This window comes from Gymnoscopelus microlampas (genome assembly GCF_963454915.1).
Source record: "Gymnoscopelus microlampas genome assembly, chromosome: 13".
In the NCBI taxonomy this organism is placed as follows: Eukaryota; Metazoa; Chordata; class Actinopteri; order Myctophiformes; family Myctophidae; genus Gymnoscopelus; species Gymnoscopelus microlampas.
In genome coordinates, this window is record NC_139950.1 from 34931950 (window position 1) to 34953321 (window position 21372).

A 21372-nucleotide genomic window follows, 5' to 3' on the forward strand; every position below is an offset into this window, starting at 1 on the left:
TATCTTATGCAGAGTTCCGATACCAGATACCAATATTGGAAAAAGCTGGTGATACTGCCTAAAATTGCTGGTATCGGCGAGTATGGCAGTCTATGCCATTCCAATACCATGTAATTTATCACATGATGATATTTCATTTGCAGTCATATTTTGAATGTAAACACTTTGGCATTGTTATTCTCTACAATAAGGACACCTTCAACTTTGACCTCACTTGCGACAACTTCCGACAAGAGCCTTGAAGTTGTACAAAACTGAGGGGCTTGGTATACCAAAAACAGCTGATCTACAAGCTTACAACGTGTCACGTTGTAATAATAATAATAATAATAATTATTATTATTATTTATATAGCACCTTTCATGACATAAATGCAGCTCAAAGTGCTTTACAGGGTAATGTAAGCTTGCAGGACGGCTATTTTCAGTATAAAACTAGCTTGAGGGTCATGCTGACTGACTTGTACAAATACAAACAACACGGCAGACAGCTGTAGGCAATTAAGAAACAGAAAACCAATGTATTTCTTACCGAAGGCCAGAACAGGCGCTGAGGATGACATCAGACTCTGGATGTCCCTGCACTTCTCCGTGGTAATAGCAGTTATTCTGTAATAGATCAAATGTTCACAAAAACAATTTCATTTTAGTTAGACAATGTCAGACGATGTAAGACAGTTGACGCTTTCTTTATGCAACACCCTTAAAGTAATTGAGGTGAACGTCACATTTCTTACCGCAGCAGCTCTTACCTTTGATCAAAAAGAGGACCAAATACCCTCAACTGCACTGACACTGCCCTAAATTAAGGTCAATTCATTCAGATTTGTTTTGTGGAATATGTCCCCCTTCTGTCCTCCTCCATACAAACAGGGCTCTTTGAAATCAAAATGACCTAAACGGCTGGACACAAAGGCGACATAAATAGAAGGTGGCAGCAATAACAGTAATCGTTTTTTCCTTTGTTGTTCAGCTGGAGTGGCCACAAAATGGCGACGCAAACGGGTCCACCTAAGCATGAAGAGAGGCCATTTAAGGTTATCGAGACATAGAGAGACTGCTGTCTTGTCTGAGAACCAGCAGGGGGGAAGTGTCTGGTTTGGAGGCAAAACAGAAGTCCATTTACTGTCTAGCAGCACTCTTTCAAGTCTGCCCCACGCCATCCAACATCAACTGCCATTTGTCGCTCTGTTAGCTATTCCTCAGTTCCAGAAATGCCAAGTGTCAACACTGAACTGCCAGAGGAAATTCTTGTGGATGGTATTTTTTTTTCTTTCTTCCACATAATGCTACAAAAACAGAATGGTCACCCGAATGAGAAAAGCAATGCATCTGGTGAGAGAAAAAAAAAAGATGTATATCGCTTTCGAATGGCAGAGAGCTCAACGTTAACCTTGAAAACAGAGCAGCCATAAAGAATATATTTTTGGGCAATTCGTTTCTATTACCACTAAAATGTGTGACACGTCGTTGCGACAGAATACCGTTTTGTCAAGGTGTTGGCGTTGGCGTCCTCTCGCCCAGACTGACGGAATGAATAAACCCTGATCCATGCTGCGGTGAACCATAGATTTGTTTCCGTTGATAATAACGCTGTGTGACACATCGTATCACACTGTATTAGGACAGCAGTCTGATTGGCTTGGACCTAGTCTGATTATCGTTGGGTCCGTTTCAAACCGGGTCTCTATTAAAACAGTTTTTATTTATGCGCATAGGGGTCGACTAACAATGTCACTCGCCGGTCCATTTCGGAACGGGTCGAACCGTTTGAACCAGTGGCGTGAACACCTCGAACAGGGCCAGTGTTTGATTGTTTTTCATGATTCACCAACAAGCCTGACATTAGAATACATTTCTTTTTTTTTTTTGTATAAAGTATGTTTTTGAAAGCGAGGTGCGGTGCTTGCACCACCCCCACATTTGAAATGAAAGGTAAACAAGAAAGGAAGCAGAGGACACTGTCGAAGCTTTGTGGGAATGGAATTGTCAGTCAGTGCCAAATTACCAAGTATTTCACCCCCGCCAAGCTGTCAGGAGGCTGTCAAACTGTCCTCCCCACTGTTCAATGATGCCATGATTTCAATTCCACTCAGCTGCCAGAGGAGAAAAATACAGTTAACTGTGTTTTTGAAATCACAAATCACAGCCTCTGCACCGCATCATAAATGTTTTAACCACTTAAGCCCCATATGGTTTAAGTTTTCTGTTATAGTGGGGAAAGCTTTAGCTGAAAATAGCCGATCGACAAGCTCTGTGAGCTTGTCGATCTTGTTGATTTTCAGCGAAAGCTTTACACAAATACGGACGCTTGGGTTTAAGTGGTTAATGTATCTGAAATGGCTTACAGGGCTCTGGACTGCCAAATATTTGGTGGCATTTGTGACCGTACATCTGTCCAGTGCAGACAAAACACAAAAATATATATAATTGGTTGCACTATGCTGCCCACTTTACTTTTGTAGTTTCTTGTATATTATTATTGTAGTCTACACGCATTTTGTAAAACAGTTGGTCCATTTTGGTTGATTATCCACCATGCTCCTTTGAACTACCCACTGACAGCATGTCTTCCTCTGTCTCTCATGGGGTACACAGTAGTATACTATGGTGGCCTTCTCCCGTGCAAAGTAGCCTACAACCTAAAGCAGTGGTTCTCAACCAGTGGTCCGGGGACCATCAGTGGTCCTTGAGGGAGTTCCAGGTGGTCCCCAGCTAAATGATGGAGAGTTGGTAACCAAATGGACCAAATGGACCCATCCTCATATAATTTGACAAACCTCTGTAGTGCGTAGTGTAGTGCGTGGTGTCATAAAAAGCTGCCCGGTTCTCCTCAGTGACTGGAGCAATTGCTCTGAATTTGCACACAGCCATTGACCATTACCATCTGAACTTAACTGTGGAGCCTGTTTCTCAATTTTATCAAATCTCAACGTATTATTAGCGTTTATGTGTCAAACAATGGGAGATAACGTTACCAGGTTTCGGGCGACACGAGCCCTACAAGCAAGAATTGCCCCTAAAGCGCTTACAATAGGCCATCATGGCAACATCAATGTCTGTCACGCTCTGCCAGTGAGCTAGCCTGCTTCCACACCATACACCCCGCCCACTCTCTGTGTGTGTGTGTGTGTGTGTGTGTGTGTGTGTGTGTGTGTGTGTGTGTGTGTGTGTGTGTGTGTGTGTGTGTGTGTGTGTGTGTGTGTGTGTGTGTGTGTGTGTGTGTGTCTGTGTTTGCGACGGGACCCGCGGGTTCCGCGGCGGGAGTTGCCCGTGCGGGGGAGTCACGGCGGGGGGTGCCGCGACGACACCCACGGGGGGGTGGGTGCAAAATGCATGCAACCAATTTCTGTGCTACTCCCTGAAACACTTAAAAGAGGCATCACTGCTGCATCACTAACTGTAAAATGTTAGTCTGGAGCCCTGTGTTGTGAAACGTCTGCCGGCTGTAATGTTGTGAAGCCATCCTTACATCTTTCTTCAAATGAGAGCATCTACTACTAGAACAGTGGTTCTCAAACTTTCTCATGTCAAGGACCCCCAAAATAACGCGATTTTCACGATTTTTCTAAAATAGCAGATCTACAAGCTCATAGCGCTCAGAGCTTGTATATCTGCTATTTTTGAATAGCCAAAGTATAAAATATGGTTAAAGTGGTAAAAGTGTTTGTGACGCTATATTAACTCATTGAGTGCCATTAACGTGTTTCACGTGTTTTTACTGCTATGGCTCAACGTGCCAATGACACGTTGAAAAACATGTTCAGAACCCAAGATATCATCATCTGAAGATTTGCAGCTCCATCCACTCCTTGTTTAACCTAGAACTGAAAAAGGCTGTATCTCGCTTCCTAAGCACTTTTTTTTTACTTGGGACAACATCATTCTGAAATAATTCTGGCAATTCTGGCACTCAATTAGTATAATTTAGCTGGGGACCCCCTGGTAAGCATTACTAGAAAGTGTTTATCCGTAGCTTTTTATTTACTACCACTGACGACATGGCCAACATAGTCAGAGTAAATTTAAAACAGGTGAGGTGATGCTAGGGTTGAATGCAAAGTGGGCCAAAAACCTAAGGTGTGTTGGGGAGGGGGGGGAGAGAGAGAGAGAGAGAGAGAGAGAGAGAGAGAGAGAGAGAGAGAGAGAGAGAGAGAGAGAGAGAGAGAGAGAGAGAGAGAGAGATGGAGAGTACACAACAACTACATGTACTAATTTGTTAAAGTTCACCGTTGAATGACGCATCATTTGTTTTCATGGTTTCAAACAACCAAATGGACATAGAAATATAGTGGTTGGTCACAGACCTATTTTAATAACGCAAGTAAATATCCCACTTAGTTTAAAATGTCTTATTTTCAAATGAAAAAAATAATTATTCTTTTGTAAAAGTAGTGAAAATAGCATATCTACAAGCTCCTGTAGTACCTCTGCGTACCCCTAGGGGTACACATACCCCCATTTGAGAAACATTGGGCAATCTGATCCTTAAAAAACAAAAAATAAAAATACAGAGCTCCTCTGTGACCTTTCTAAAGGGTCAGCTTTTACAAAGTGAGCCTCTATACGCACCCCTGCATGTCAACTCAACCATAAACGTCACATGCACTCAACTGCTACCGTACCGTAAAGTTGTGAGCACCAGTGACTGCACTCCCATCCTCCAGGTAATGCGTCTCAGTGTAATGGCTTGAAAATAGGCCCCTAAAACAGAAGCAGAAAAACACAGACCTTGTAAATACTTTGTATGAGGGTGAAAAAAGCACAGGCCTTATTTAGGGCACTGGAAATTCAGGACTTACAGGCTAGGCTTTTTTTTCTCTTTTCTTTTCTTACTTATATTCAGAATTCCAGTACAGTATATTTAGACTTCAGACTTAACGTATTTAGTATATGGGGATTTTGCGATTGAAATACACATTCTAGAGGGTATGAGAGACTTCAGATTTCATGGGAACAATTGTGTGCATTAGGGATGTCCGATATTATCGGCCTCCCGATATTATCGGCCGATATTAGCATAAAAATTGATATCGGGAAAATATCGGTATCGGTTTTTGAAAAAAAAAAATTTTTTTTTTTTTTTTTTTTTTTTTTTTGGCTTTATAAATAAGTTACAGGAGTTCTTACTGTATATGGTGTGTGTGATATGAAATTTGAGCTTACCCTAATCACAATAATCCCCGCATATATCGGTATCGGTTGATATCGGTATCGGTAATTAAGAGTTGGACAATATCGGTATATCGGTTATCGGTAAAAAAGCCAATATCGGACAACCCTAGTGTGCATGTATAAGTAAGATGATTTGCGTCCGTGTGTGCACCTGCGCACGTGCGTTAATCCATTACAGGCCATGAGCAGATGATGGACATAGTGTAGTAGTCCCACCCGCAGGGACTTGTCAATGGATCGGTAGAAACATTTCTGCAGCTGCATAATCACACTGTCATCAAGAGGAATGATCTGCACGCGCGCGCGTGTGTGTGTGTGTGTGAATGTGAGTGCATATACAGACAGCATTCCTCAAAAGTTTTGGTCAATGGACAACCGAACCTCGTAAATGTAACGACATATAACAAGCTGCAAAGGCAGCTGCAAACGCTACATAAACTACAGCGTTTGCATACTACACTTGCTAAGAAAAACGAATCAACAGGCCGCTGAAAGGTTTTTAGGGAACATAATATTATGATGGGTAGGAGAGAAAATAAGACCATCTGCCTCTTTTACGATGTAAAAAACATCATTAATTCAGAGGAGACACATCAACAGAGGGGATGGAGAAGGATTTGAAAAATGGAAGGCATGCGTCCATGCCACGGCGGGGAGCATTCATATCCCACGGTGCACTGCCAACCCACACAGCTTGCATGGACCAACATCCAAGATTAGAGGTGAGTAAGTCCAATAGCATCGCCCACTTCTTCATTCTTCAGGAGTGTTCAATAAGTTGAGCCGAGCACTTTTATTTCATGTTTGATGTGCGTGCTTCACCTATAGATCTGTACTCCATGGTAGGGCTGGGCCAACATATCAATATCATGATATGAGACTAGATATCGTCTGGGACCATGGATATATCGTAATACGGACTATACTGTAAGTGTTGTCTTTTTTTAAATTGCAAATATTCATCCCATCGCTCAAGCCCAAACAAAATACCTATGCTCGTCTCTCTCTCTTTCCGAATATAAATATAGATTCTAATTCTAATTCATAAAAAGTACCAATCATGGGGTACATGTATTAAACACAAAAGAAAATCTTTATTATCGTCAAAAATATCGATATTGAGGTATTGCGACAAAATTATTGTCATATTTGATTTTGTTCATATCGCCCAGCCCCACTCCATGGGATGATCAAGAGAAGACCCTTAGCTTGACTACATTTTATTTCATTAAATATCCATTATAGCCTTAATGTGCCTTATCATGCCATTAGCAACCACTAAACCAAATCTGATAAGCTAGCAGCCAGTAATCACTCCAGAGGCTTAGTAGCCTATGCCTCATTTAAAATGTGCGACACTGGGGACCTACATCAGAGTGCAACATCTGGCTAAATGCGTTTCCATACAGTTAGTCCATTAGAGTTTCTCTTACTGATTGGCTGGGCCTAGATTGCTTTAAGTGTTCCTTGCATATACACAGAAAAGTATAGAAAGGACATTCTTAGGAAAAGCTGTGCTTTCCTATGAATGGACATCGAAGTCATCAATGCATGGGGGCCTCTGTGGTGCGTTTGTTCAAGGCAAAATTGTGCAGAAATGATGGTGCTGCATGCCATGCAGGGCCCTACACTATTCCACTGTAGAATTGAAATTGTCAAATCAGATTCTGTATTTTAACTCATTCACTGCCAGAACTTTTTTTTTTTTTGAGTTTGCCCACTGCCAGAGATTTTTCATTGAAAAAAAAAAAGTACTCAGGAGCCGAGATACAGAAGTTTTAAGTTTTAAGTTAACAAGGAAGTGGATGGGAGTCTAGATCTTCGAAAAAATCATATCTCCTTGGTCTTTGGGTCAAATTTGAAAAAAAAAAAAGAAATTGAAAAAAAATTGAAAAAAAAATAGGGGAAAAAATATGTTTTTTACGTCAGTGGCAGTATTGGTTAATTACGTCAATTACGTCAGTGGCAGTGGATGAGTTAATGTGAATATTCTGACTAATAATTTTGTATATAAAGGTCTATTGATGTATTTATGTATTGATTGATTGATTGATTGAATACTTTATTAAAAGTTTTCAAAAAGTACTGAGGTACAGCTAGAAGGATAACACAAAAAGCCCTGAGGGCTTGTTTCCATGGTCCTGTGTATTCAATTAATCAAGACATATAAAGACATACAATACAATACCATACAAGAAATCATCAATACTAGGAGCAGTAACAGTATATTTACAGCTACCGTATAAGACTTTCTGACAAAATAGAGAGTCATATGAATATTGCTTGAGCATTTAAAATCAAAAATCCGTTAAAACAACTACAGTACATATAACAGCGGACAACTTATTTTAATTGCCGCCACTGCATAAGACTGTATGCAGATAGTGATTTGACTGATGGGGCTCCGACTGACCACTCAAATCATCAATTTTCACAATGGACCCTTTTCACAGCTATCATTTTGACAGGCAAATGCAGATGAAGGATAATAGCTAACGTTAATTGTGTGTGCGTTTCATTTCCTGTGAGTGTTTCTGTGTGCCAGCAGGAAGTTAACAGGACAGGAGCTGTCCAGGCTGGCACGCAGTAAAAACCTAAATGAAACACGTGCGCACACTTATTGTTGTTACCTTCAGCTGTGTTTACCCATCAAAATGTCTGCTGTGAAAAATGTCTGCAATTTTTACAGGTACACCATTGAGAGTGTCCTGACTGGCTACATCACTGCTGGTAGAGAAGACAAAAAACAACAACAACGACAACAAAGAACAGCATAGCACATCACCAGCACCCACCTGCCTCTACACGTAAAGGCGTACGATGAATTCCTACAGTAGAAGATCCTAACCCCCCCCCAGCAGTGGACTGTTCACACTGCCATCAACTGGCTTATAGGAGCATCAGGACTCGATCCAAAAGGCACATAAGACCTCTGAACTCATAAATATATCATGTATATCAATATATCATACACACACAGTATATATATCTATATCACTTTTCTTTTTATTATATAAACTATAACAGGATTACAGTTAGCAGAAATGGACCAGATTCCATAAACATTTTGTATCGCCATTTCTGAATTTTACAGCTATTTTTCAGTATTATACTGCACTTGGAACGTTCAGTTTACTGCGACTGGTTCATTTTTACTGCCACCACTGCAGCTACTGATGTGACTGTGCTATTTATGTACATAGAAGCCCCGCAGAAACACAGCATGCATGGAGTCAAGGTAACGTTGACGCAAAAGTTATATATTGGTTAATTATATTTACCCTGGCTATCTTTAGCCATCATTAAATGGCATTAGATGTGGTGGTTATATGAATGAACGGTATCCATAGCAATAAGCATTATCGGGTCCCCCAGCAAAGTAGGTGGCTATGAAGCTGAATACTTTGGAAGTTGGGCGCTTTTAAGTAAGGCTGAGCCGGATTCCCTTTTCTATGCAAAGCTATTTGCACAGAAAGTATTATAAGTAAAATGATTTGTCCGGGGTCCTTTCAAACATTGTAACGATACATGCACATCTATTTATGTAAAGTGCGAATGAAGCATGAAACAATGTGGGCTTACTTTTTTCCAATTTTACTGGTACATATGATTGATCATAGCTGCTCTTAAATGTCTAATCAAGACTCGCCTACACTACTTAACACATTGACTGCCTGAATTATTTTCACTGCCTATTGTTATTCATGCCAGAGATTTTTCAATGGAAAAAAAAAGTACTCAGGAGCCGAGATACAAAATTTTAAAGTTTTAAGTTAACAAGGAAGTGGATGAGAGTAAAGATCTTCGAAAATTCATATCTCCTTGGTCTTTGGGTCAAATGAATAAAATACACCACTGTGTACATCAGCCAGTGAGGAGGAAGTGTGCGGTGCTTCTCCAACTAACGCAATTGGCAAATCAAGTTCTGGAGCACAAAACACAGAAGCTGGACCCAACAGTATAATCTGAATTATAATCTAAATCCCAATCCATTGAACAAAGCTTCGGGGCTTCGAGCCATTCGGCTCAGCCCTACTTATTATGACCCATCTTACTATACTATGTTATATCTATGGTTCCCTGGCATAGCTGTCTGCCAAAGATACAGACTTCTTACTACTATAAGCTTTAGCTACATTAACCCTGGCATCCCTATTTGTATCAGAAAATGTCAGTTATTCAGAATTCTTCAAGTTTTGTCAAATTGAATAACAAATCAGATCTACAAGCTCATAACGCATTATGATGCGACACATTGTGAGCTTGTAGATCTGCTATTTTCAAAGAGTGCAACGTATAAAATAGGCCATAAGTGGTTAATGCAACTCATATTTTTCCATTTCAACTGTATCAAACGTTATCCATATCGCATTTTGGCAGTCCCGGAAATAAAGTCGACATTCACTGCTCCCTTACACTGAACAGATTGCAAATTAAGATTGCTGCCCTAGAGGTCGTGTTTGGACTTCAGACTGGATTTGTGTCATGCGAATGCTAATTCCAAGAAAATCTACAAAGTTGGTCTTTGAGGGCAGCTGTTTAAAGCTGGTTTATTGCACAGTGGCCCTTGTTGCTGTGCCATACTGTTTTGAAGCCACTGGCTTGACATTATGGAATCTGGCTGTAATCAACTCCTTGGCAAAGGTTCCCTGTGTATTAATTAGTACAGTAGGTCATGGATGTGTAATGTGTGTCTGACTACAGCTTACACTGCCTTTTCTGACATTCCCCTGACTGTCATCAGTGAGGTCATCAGTGGGGTGAAGTCAAGTCATTGTTGATCGATCGATCAACCGATAGGTCGGTCGGTCAGGTAGGCGGGCGGCCAATAGAGTGATAGATAGCTAAATACCAGACACAAGGTTATAACAGAACTAAAAGAAAAAAAACGTGCCTGGCCCTCCACACATGGATTAATAATGTTGAGTAAAAAAAACACAGTATCAGTTCAATACAGTATTAATAAAAAATAAATAAATACAGTATCAATACGGTAATGTCATGAAAAAAGGTGTTCGGACAGCAATAAATGCAGACAACCCCCAATTATACCAAGAGTAAAAACAACAGAGTTATTAGTCTATGGACGGAGCAGAGCGACAATGTGTGGCATTGCATAACCTGAGGGCTACTATTCTGCTGGGGGAGGATCCTGAAACCTTGAAATGGATTAAAAAAGGGTTTCCAGTCCAATGCTATCCTCCTGCATGCTAACATTATCAGAGTATTAATTAATACAGTACAAAACCAGGAGTGAAATGCTCATGTGGAGTATGAGAGATGTGTCATGATAATTGATTGCTCAACTTTCACTCCCTCTCTCACTCCCTCTCGCACACACACACACACACACACACACACACACACACACACACACACACACACACACACACACACACACACACACACACACACACACACACACACACACACACACACACACACACACACACACACACACACACACACACACACACACACAGTCCCTCTGGTCAAACAAACACACCCACAATGTAGGCTATAATTAAGAGTCCATCTAGTACCATTAATTATACAAACACACTCGCATCATATATTATACTGTCATTTCTTGGGTTCTATCTCATTCTCTTGTCGCAATGTTTCCATCGATGACATTGGTAATGGCAGGAATGGAGTCACCAGCAGCAACAATGAGCTTTTTGTACTTGCTTCTTGATAAAAAGGGCAATAAAATATTGGCCATGAATTTGAAGGACTTAATCCCCCCCAATTGTTTTGGCATGTCTAGTTAACAATGTCCCCATCATGACCACATGCTCTAAAAGTGTGAAAAACATATTTTTCTTTTCAGCTCATTTTTAACAGCAGTTGGCAGCTTATGAACAGTGCCTGAGAGAGCAACTAAACATGTCTTGCTCAAGGAACCGGGAACCTTCCCATTCCCAGGCGACGAGAATGGAAGAGAGTTTCTTGGATACCAGAACGGTTACATTTGATTAACACTCGCATGACGGCAGTAAGGCCAACTACCACACAGACAGACTTCAGATCAAATTGACCGTTTTTTCCTGCGATTCCATTGGCCACTGTCTCCCCTCGGAGCTCCACACGCTCTGACACCTTCTCCCCAGCGGGGATACTATTGTCTTTATCGATAAATATCGATTAACATTTCAATCCCACTCAAACCTCACATGTTTGAGTTTGGTTTTGGTCACTTCATTTGGTTTAGGCTATTATAAAAATTATAATATCTATAACTGGGAACGTGAAGCTGTAGCGGTGAGCTTGAATTAGGCACACGAACAGGGTTTAGGAAATGGTTAAATTTACACTCTTGAGTGAAAAATGGATAGCCTATATGAATGATTATAGCCTAAAAATGATTCACTGGACTGGAGTAAACAATATTTACTGAAGTTACACAGATTAACTTTCCAAAGTAAAATTTATGCCTGATGTCTGAAGCCTGAGACAGACTCTTCATGTGCCCAGATACGTATGAAACAGCTGATCGCTGTAGCGAGAGCTACACGGTTCATAAATTCATAGGTCAAGCATCACCACAAACAGACCTATTGTATACACAGGTCTAAAAGGCACTTACGCATACGTCACAGACTATTACTTGGAGTCATCAACACTGAGGATTTTACTGCATGCGAAAGAGAGAGAGAGAGAGAGACATAGAGACAGAGAGAGCGAGAGACACACACACACACACACACACACACACACACACACACAGAGAGACACAGAGAGAGACACAGAGAGAGACAGAGAGAGAGAGAGAGAGAGAGAGAGAGAGAGAGAGAGAGAGAGAGAGAGAGAGAGAGAGAGAGAGAGAGAGAGAGAGAGAGAGAGAGAGCGATGCCTTGATGTTGAAAGCGTCCGGGTGCACAACATTCAGAGGTCTCCCTCACTTTTCCTATAATCAGCAGAAGTGAGTGTCAATTCATTACAGTACAGTCTTTTAGCAGACGCTTTTATCCAAAGCGACTTACAATAAGTGCATTCAACATAAGTGCATTCAACATAGGTAGGCAAGAAAACTACTAATCACCAGAAGTCTAAAGTGCATTCTCTTCTAAAACAAGCAACTAAGAGTATACCTAGCGCTAAGGTAAAAGTGCAATATTTCAGCTACCTACTTTCTTTAATTCCTTGTCAATTGTGTTTGGGTTATTTGCAGGCACATTGCTCAGACAAAATACAACATTTACAGATTAGGTTTATGGGTTCGGGTTGGAGTTATTATAAACACAGTTGTCATTTTTATTTAGAGGGGGAAAATCGCTTTGCCAAATTCCAAGCTGACAGCGAAATGCAAATGATCCCATTAACTAGAACGATGACACGTCGCCAGGTGGTCTGGAGGTGTGAAGTTCTCTGCCTGGGGGAGCAAGGGTGAGAGCAGACAATTTTGCCCAAAACTTACTTCAGGGATGGTATGATGATACCTAATTTCATATTTAGAAAACGTTTCAGATGGGAAAAAAACTGAGATGATTTGAATCGAATATTTAGGAAAAGTCATGGAAGGAGAACCTTCTGCAGAGCTTCACGAGCAAAGATAATCGACTTCAAAATCGGTCAGGCTGACTGCTTAGACAACCGAGTGTTAAGCCCCAACACTTGGGGCGCAACAATGGCTACTAGCATAATCATCATCCTTTGGTTTAGAGGGACTAACAGTCACCTAGTCTCTCTTCCAGACAACTATTCCACAATCTTCGAATGCTACATAGTCTGTAATTACTCCCCCTGAAAGTGGCACAAAGGAAGTCCGCTTTACAGCCTTGAACCGTTTCAGCGCTTCCGTTGTACAGTTGCCTGACGGCAGCATTTGAAAATAGTGTCGGGCAACAGTCACCCAAATGCCATAGACTGCCGTTTCATAGACTTTGATCTCATAGCAGGCATCCTGACCAAAAATTGTGCGACTTATTTTTGGTACGTTCTTCAAATGAGCCGAATGGTGCATGGATGGACCATTGTTTATGAACGAAACGGCTTTGTTTTCCACAAAGACAAACTGGGTCACTATTTTGGCCTTTGGTGATGATTGAGGGGCATCAAACTGTCATTCAGTGCAGAGTAGGACATTGTCATACAGATCTCAGTTTCACTCCATTGGGGATAAATGATTAGGACAGAAATATCAATATCATAGACCTGTTTGCTAGTCATTAATGTAGTGCAACAGTACAGACACATTGTCGCTACATACCTACCACGGTGCACCCTACAGCTCTGCTTGGACAAGCTGACAAACAGAAGGCGCGATACCCTTTAAAATATTCAACAGTTTGTTGGGCAAATTTTCTACAATTGCTTGAGTCAATAACCATTGATTCTGGCCTCCACAGAGTGTGTTGCATTTCAATAAACAGGCTAACGTCTAATTAGCCATTCAGTGATAGCTGCACAGGTTAATAGTGATGAATGAGGATCTCTTTAGCAGCGCGCCTCAGGGAGACAGAAAATACTGTTTTTCTTAATGATGTGAAAACCTCCTACACCAACTGCTCATCAGGATTTTAATGAATATTATCAAACTTTAACACATACTTTAATTTAGAAGCCAGAAAAAAATGGAATGTGGTTTTGACTAAATTAAAAGCATTATCAAAAACATTAAGAGTTACAGTCTATACCTTTCCTTAAATCACATTCCAAAAAGTATTTCTACGACAAAAGTAATGATGAGATAAGGTTGCTCTGTCATTCACCCAGTCGTCTCCCACTGACAACAAAATGCATACACGACTGCATGTGCGCGCGAACACACACAGACATACACTCTACAGGCTTGAGATCTGCTATTTTTGAAAAAAAGACGGAATATTTCCACATTGTGTTATTGCTACTTTTACTCGAGCAAAATATCGGAGTACTTCTCCCACGACTGCTTACTATCTCCTTAGTCAGAGGGTAGACGACTTCTGACATCACGTTCACATGCATGAGTGACATGGACGTCAAGCTGTTTCCCATGTCGCACATAGAACATAACGGTCCATGTAAATTGGAAAAAGCTGGGCCTCGTTTGACTACACGTGACTCTATGCTTTTGTGTAATAATTCACCATGACCCGGCTCCCCCTGAGCATGAAACCATTTGAGAGTAATCCAGTGCCTCTCCTTGCATTCTCCAAAGAAGAAATCCTTCATTTTGGTGATTTCATTTCACACAAACATGCACACAGACACAAGAGCACGTGCACGCACACACCCTACTGTATGTACAGTACAGAGGTGCAATATACATCTACAGAGCATGCACACCTACACACAAAACACTACTTACGGCATTGCTGGTATAAGTGAGAAAGAGCAGAATATTACAGTACGAGAGAGAGGGAGAGGGGCCTGGCTCTAGTCGACAGCTCTAATTCTATTTCCACACACGGCTGCGCTCCAAATTGATTTACATATAGCACCGTGTCCCTTTAGCTTAGGCACCGATCTGGTGGGAGCACTGTAGTGCATGAAGCCAAAGGAAGGAAGGGAGAGAGAGTGAAGGAGAAAGAGAGAGGGATTGAGAGAGAGGGAGGGAGGGGAAGGGGGAGAGAGACAGAGAAAGAGAGACAGACAGACAGACAGACAGAGGGAGAGAGAGAGAGCACACAGAGAGGGAGAGAGGAAAGAGAGTGGGAACGAATAGCAAAAGAAAAAATCTCCTGAGTTAAAGAATTATTACAGAGCAGTGCTCCTTCACTCTTTTACTCTGGCTCCACGAGAGATTAGTCACGTACACTGAGTGCGGCTCTTGTAAATGACCCCGCATCACCTCAGAGTTGTGGTTATCGGCAGCAGCATGAACTCGTTCATTAACTTCCACAAACTTTTGACTCGGAACATGCGAGGCGTGCATCCCTCCTCGTAAATCCTGACATTTGTTTTGACACGATATCGCATCCAGATAGGAAACCTGCAAGAGGACATGCTGCACATTTGCCAAGCTGGCTGACCGCTCTAGGTGATAGCATCAACAATGTTCTCTCACATACTCTGTCTCACACACACACACACACACACACACACACACACACACACACACACACACACACACACACACACACACACACACACACACTTCTAAGTCAGTGGTTCTCAACCAGTGGTCCGGGGACCACCAGTGGTCCTTGGGGGGGGTACCAGGGGGTCCCCAGCAAAATGAGTTAACATAGCGTCACAATCATTTTAACCACTTAGCTTTGGCTATTCAAAAATAGCAGATCTACACGGTCATAGCGCGGCACCGAGTGCCGCGCTATAAGCTTGCAGATATGCTATTTTTGAGTACATATATTTTTTAAAGCAAATGTTTAAGTCAAATCTTTGCTTCTGTGGGTCCCTGGCACAAAACATTTTCAGATGGGGGTCCGCGGCCAAATGTATATCAATTTAGGGGTCCTTGGCATGAAAAAGGTTGAAAACCACTGTTCTAAGTCGTTAGTGAACACAGCTTCAAAACTCCCGGATCTCGGGATCTGGCCTGGCAGCTGTGTGTGTCATGTGGTGCCCAAGGCTGGCACAGACCGAGCCAAGGCTGGCAGTCCATCACTTCAGAAAGACAAACACCAGGGGGACCAGAAAAAACAAACAAGCCTCTTTGGAACAGAAAGCAGAGGGCCGTCGTTAGCAATGAATCACAGAGGCAAGCAAGAGATAGTGATATGTCTCTCTCTCTCTCTTCTTTCTTGCTCAATAAATACAGCAGGAGTCCAGCATCCATGAGAACACGAGTGCCGTCATGAATTTTTCAGGCCAAATATCAGACCTATTTGAGCTACACCCACTCTCCCTTGACTCGCAATCCCTGCTTGACTCGTTTTCTGACGACTAGGATGAAAATACAACTCCAAATGCAGGCTCTAAGGCACTTGAATGTACACAGTCAAATACTCAGCGTTAGACTAATTTATCCATCTGTAACTCTGAAGGCTCTAATTAGACCATCTATGGCGTAAGGTAGAACATGGTCTAAAGCTGCGCCTTGGGGGAGTGTCCAACTCCAATTTGTATTTAATTTATGAATTGCTACCCTAGGGAACATGGGGAGAACATGCAAACTCCACACAGAGAGGCCCTTTCGCCAACCCCACCTAGGGTATGGGCACTGATGACGCGGAGGAGAGAATACGCCCCCAGCGCCCACAGCGTCACCTGCGGGAATCAAACCCAGGACGTTCTGGCTGTGAGGTGACATCGCTACCGACTGTGCCCCAGACATCTGTGTAGAGCCATATGAAATCCGTTTTATTTTTTTCCCAATTCCGTTTTATTTTTTCCCAAATTCTGTTTTTTCCATTTTAATATTTCTGAATTCTGTATTTTGCTTTTTATGCTCATTTTTACCATAAAAAAAAGTGTCTGGTAAGTGGAAATGAATAAATGTTCAAGATATAACAGTCCATACATGGCCCTTGTTGTGTTATACGCAAAAATGTTCCCAAAATAATTCGGTGACTTCGGTCTGAGCATGCGCAAAATGGCGTCGCGCATGTATTATTGTTTCTATCGTCTTTCTAAGACTATTTCTACGTGGATTTTACTGTTTATAAAGTAGGATGTGGCCATGCAAAATGGTGGTGTCCCGTGGATTTGTAAAAATTCGCGGTAAAAAAAAATATTTTACCGCGATTTTTTTTTTTTTTCCAAATTCTGCAATATTCCGTGTTTTATTCCAATTCCATTTTTATTGGTCATTTCCGCGATTCCGTCCGCGATTCCGTTAACACGGATTTCATATGGCTCTACATCTGTGATATCTTGACATATTATCAACTTAATAATCACATGCTCATTGTCAGTTAGGTTGTTTATTTAAACCACCCTTTAAAGCATGACAGGGATAGCCTCGCGTAGCCAGACTATATCACTGCGTGGATATGAGTCTGATGCTTCTATGAGGACGTTTTCTTTCCAAGGGGTCTTTCCAAGGGGTAGATCAAAACAATGTCTCTGGACGCAATTGGTTCTTACAACCAACTACCAATCATCACAGTCTCCCATATTTGAATACTGGGCCCTGATTGGTAACCCCAGACTTCTGGAGCAGGAAATGGATTCACAACGGAACGGTGCAAGACCCAAATCGCAATTTTTTTTTGCACTGGCAGATTCGTCTGGTCCCAGGCTATGACAGGGATGCTGCACACTCTGTGTGCCAGAGCCCCGAAATGGATAGGAACGGTTACTGCTGTATGTTGAGCAGAGATTTACAACATTCTTACATGATGAGAGGTATTTGAACATAATTATTTTCAAAAGAGCATTTTACTTTGAAATAAACTGCATAAACTTTGTATCTCCCTCTCTCCGTCTCTCTCCCTCTCCTCACCGCTCTCGTCTCCATGCGAAGATGCACAGCAGGGGCTACTTTTAAACTTTTCTTATTTCTTATCAGTCATATTCTTATTATTAGAAATAATGCAAAGTCAGAGCTTGAAACATTGTTTATCTGTGGTTTCTGAGCACGAAAACGATTTACGTTTCTGGGGCCTCCCAGCACGGCAAATTGGCTGGTGCCAATGTAATATATGGATAATAATCTGGCATGGATCATTAATTATTTTTTTGACCTCAATGCTCAGTCTCTAAGCAATGTCATCTACTATGTTGAATGAGTGTTGTGTTGAATTTGGATGGATTTTGATTGCAAGTTGTGTGCACGCCTTGGAAACCCACCAGGCAGCCCATAAACTGTAGGTTAATCTACTATACTATCTAATGCATGGGTTCCCAAACTTTTCTGCCCGCGACCCCAAAATAAAGCGGCCATTGACTCGCGATCCCATCTAACCCTGGAGGTAATTTATGCACATAAACTTGCATGTTTGGTGCGCATTTGCAATGTATTAAAATGGTAAAATGTACTATTTGTAAAACATTTTTTTTTATGGCCCAAAATAATTTCGCGACCCCACCGTCAGTGTCCCAAGTGGGGTGGTGACCCCAACTTTGGGAACCCCTGATCTAATGCATATGTGTTCTTTAAACAGCGGGTAACAGCTTGCCGTTTTCGCGGCATGGTTAGCACCTCCTATTACGCTGTGTATTGCGCAGTATTGTGGCATATTGTGCCTGGTGTAAGATGGGGCCTTGAGAGTCTACAAATGTAACCAAACATTTGTACACCCTCAGAGTTCAATTAACAGTGAGGAGTTTACTGTGTATGATCCTGGTTGGTGGTAAGAAGATGCAGTGCATGTAAATCCCAGGAAGGACACACAGCAGGTTGCATTTTTAACCCGAGGGGTAGGAGGCTGCTCGGGATCAGTGAGCACTAATGAATGCAAAGCATAATCAAGCATGACACACTTAATACGCACTTACACTTTGATGAGGATGAACGTACTCTGTGAACTCTCCCATTGTGTTCTAAAGGTTGTAGCTGAAGACTGTAAAACTGTAACAAAGAATAGCCAGATCCTGAGTGTTCATGTATCCTTATGGGTCCCCTTTTACACTCTCAGAGTCTAAATTAACACTTAATATTTTTTTATTTTACTGTACAAAGTCTTCATCATTTTGTATGTTGTTTGTTGTTTATCTATACTGCAGTGTGTGTGCATGAATTGTCCAATGGGCCCTTTCTGGGCCCACTAAAAAAAGAGCTGTCGTTTCATCACTGGCTTGGACCTAATATCAACAAATCCAAAAAGTATTTATGAATTAGGCATTACACAGTAGATCTGCTATTTTTGCCATTTTTATGGTTTCATATTCATGGCCTCATTTAAATACTCAAGACTGTCAAAGTCCAATACAGTTTAGGTTATTACTCTGGATTACATCACTTCCAAGCTAATGGAATTACTGTAGGGGAACAGAAAGGAGGTGTGTCTTTGATGCTGGAAATGAAAGCACAATCATGAGCGTATGGTGGAATCGAGGGCTGGAAGCTCTCAGAATAGCCCTTTTACAGTACGTCAAGATGCTGCAGTGCGCTGTGATGATTCAGAAAATACCTCCAAGTAGGCTTGGTTAAAATTGAACATCCACGGCTGTGCCTTTTCACACCGTTACAAAATTGCATCACTGAGTCATTGAGAGTGTGTTACACGTCTAAGGTCTCTTTTATAATCCCATTCTCACTCAAAAAAAGGTGTCCATCCCTCTATGTCTTTTTTAGCACTCTGGTTCTCAAAGTGGGGTTCGGGGACCCTCAGGGGGCCTTGAGGGGCTTCAAGGGGGTCCCAAGCAAAAAAATTATTGATAGTTAGGAACCAAACGGACTCGGTCTGTTTGGGTTCCATTTGTACACATGATTAAATCAACACTCATGATTTTATAGTGTAGATTGGGGTCCCAGAGATAAAACGCATATCAAATGGGGGTCCATGGCATAATGCAATAAAATTGGGGGTCCTTGAAATGACAATCACTGCACTAGGGCAAATATCACATAATGGTTGGAGAGCATAGTCTCTTTGTGATGTCAGAATATGCAGCTACAAATACAAGCCATGAATAGATTTCATACAATCCTAACAACAACAAAAAACACCTTTGTTTGGGTGTGAAACGTTCTAATGAACTCGAGAGCAATCCCCCGGGCTTTTCTTTTACTCTCGTTACTAAACTAAAGAGCCCAACAAAGTGCTGACGACACAGCGTGCCAGAACAGCTATAAAAGAATGAACTGTTTCATTGCTGCTGGCCTACATGTCCGGAATAATGTAACACCATGAAATGATTCCCACATTAAACATATTTTTTCCCAGTTACTTTGCAAAGAACGTGATGTCATACTCCCTGTGGACCCTTTAAAAAGGTAATGCTTGGCTTATTCAGTGGGAGGGAAAATACACTGATGGTACAACGGGTCTGGTAACAAAGTACATGCATCCAAGCCCAAAACTCGAACCAACTGTCTGTTTTTGGCTAAATTCCCCCCCATGCCGTTTTATCTCTTCCACATTCTACCCCACTGAGGCTGTTTCTTATACTGCTCTGCCCTCTTCTCAGCTTATTAGAAGGATTAAATTGTTTTGCAACGGGGCTCTGTGTGGCAAAGAGCACACATTATTTCTTTATTGCTCATAATAACTTAATAATAAAGAGGCGTATGATATATTTGGGAGTTGGACGGTGACAGCTCTAACTCATGATGCCGGGAGGCAGTATCTAATGAGAAGTGAACGGGTGACTTTTGGAAAAATGCTTGCCATCAGATTTTTTACATTACAGACATTTAGCAGACGCTTTTATCCAATGCGACTTACAATAAGTGCATTCAACATAGGTAGGCATTAGGCAAGGAAACTACTAATCACCAGAAGTCTTAAGTGCATTCTCTTCAAAAAAATGCAAGGTAAGAGTATACCTAGCGCTACGGTAAAAGTGCAATATATCAGCTACCTACTTTCTTAGACAGATGAGACCTAGAAAAATCAAATGAGCAAGAGCTAAAACAAATAAGTATCAAATAAACAAGATCCAATTTTGATTTGATTTGATTCAATTTGTTCATTTCTGATGTGATCACCTTCAAAAGTAGCTGCAGATTGTCCCCAGAACAAAATATATTTGTGTCATCAGCAAATAAAACAAATTTTAAAATATTTGATACTTTGCAGATGTCATTTATATAAAGTATGAACAGTTTTCGTCCCAAAATCGAACCCTGAGGAACCCCACACGTGATGTCCATGAGTGTTGACTTGTGCTCACCTATCTTTACAAATTGCTGCCTGCCCATCAACTAGCTTCTCATCCAGTTCAGCACTACCCCTCTAATACCATACCTTTCCAATTTATCTAATAATATATCGTGATTAATTGTATCAAAGGCTTTTTTTTATCTATAAAATTAGTGATCTCTTCAATTAATTCCATTAGTCCTAAAGATGGACTTCTGTTTCCTCTGAAGCCATATTGACTGTCAGTCAGCAGTTTGTGTTTCTCAATAAATGTTTCCAGTCTTGCATTGAATAATTTTTCTAAAATCTTAGAAAACTGAGAAAGCAATGAAACAGGCCTGTAATTTGTAAAGTGGTGTTTGTCCCCAGCTTTATATAACGGTATGATTTTTGCTTTCATTTTATTTGGGAACCAATAAGACAAGAGCTTGTGTAAACATGAGTTTATGAAGATTTACCCTTTTTTCTTTTCATTTTATAGAGCTTGGGATGCAATTAAAATCTCATAAACACACACATCTTTTCACTTTTGTAGCATGAGGCCTAGTATGAATATCTACTGT

At 41.2% G+C, this 21372-nt stretch overlaps 1 protein-coding gene across 1 annotated transcript in view; it reads right to left on the reverse strand.

The window, feature by feature from the left end:
• LOC311058450 (disintegrin and metalloproteinase domain-containing protein 12-like) overlaps window positions 1-21372 on the reverse strand; it is a 111871-nt gene that overhangs the window by 47502 nt on the left and 42997 nt on the right. The window contains exons 4-5 of the mRNA XM_084075906.1: window positions 4625-4703; window positions 532-608 (exon numbers count right to left, since the gene is read on the reverse strand). Coding sequence (XP_083932032.1) covers window positions 532-608; window positions 4625-4703 — 156 coding nt within the window. The remainder of the gene's footprint in view (window positions 1-531; window positions 609-4624; window positions 4704-21372) is intronic.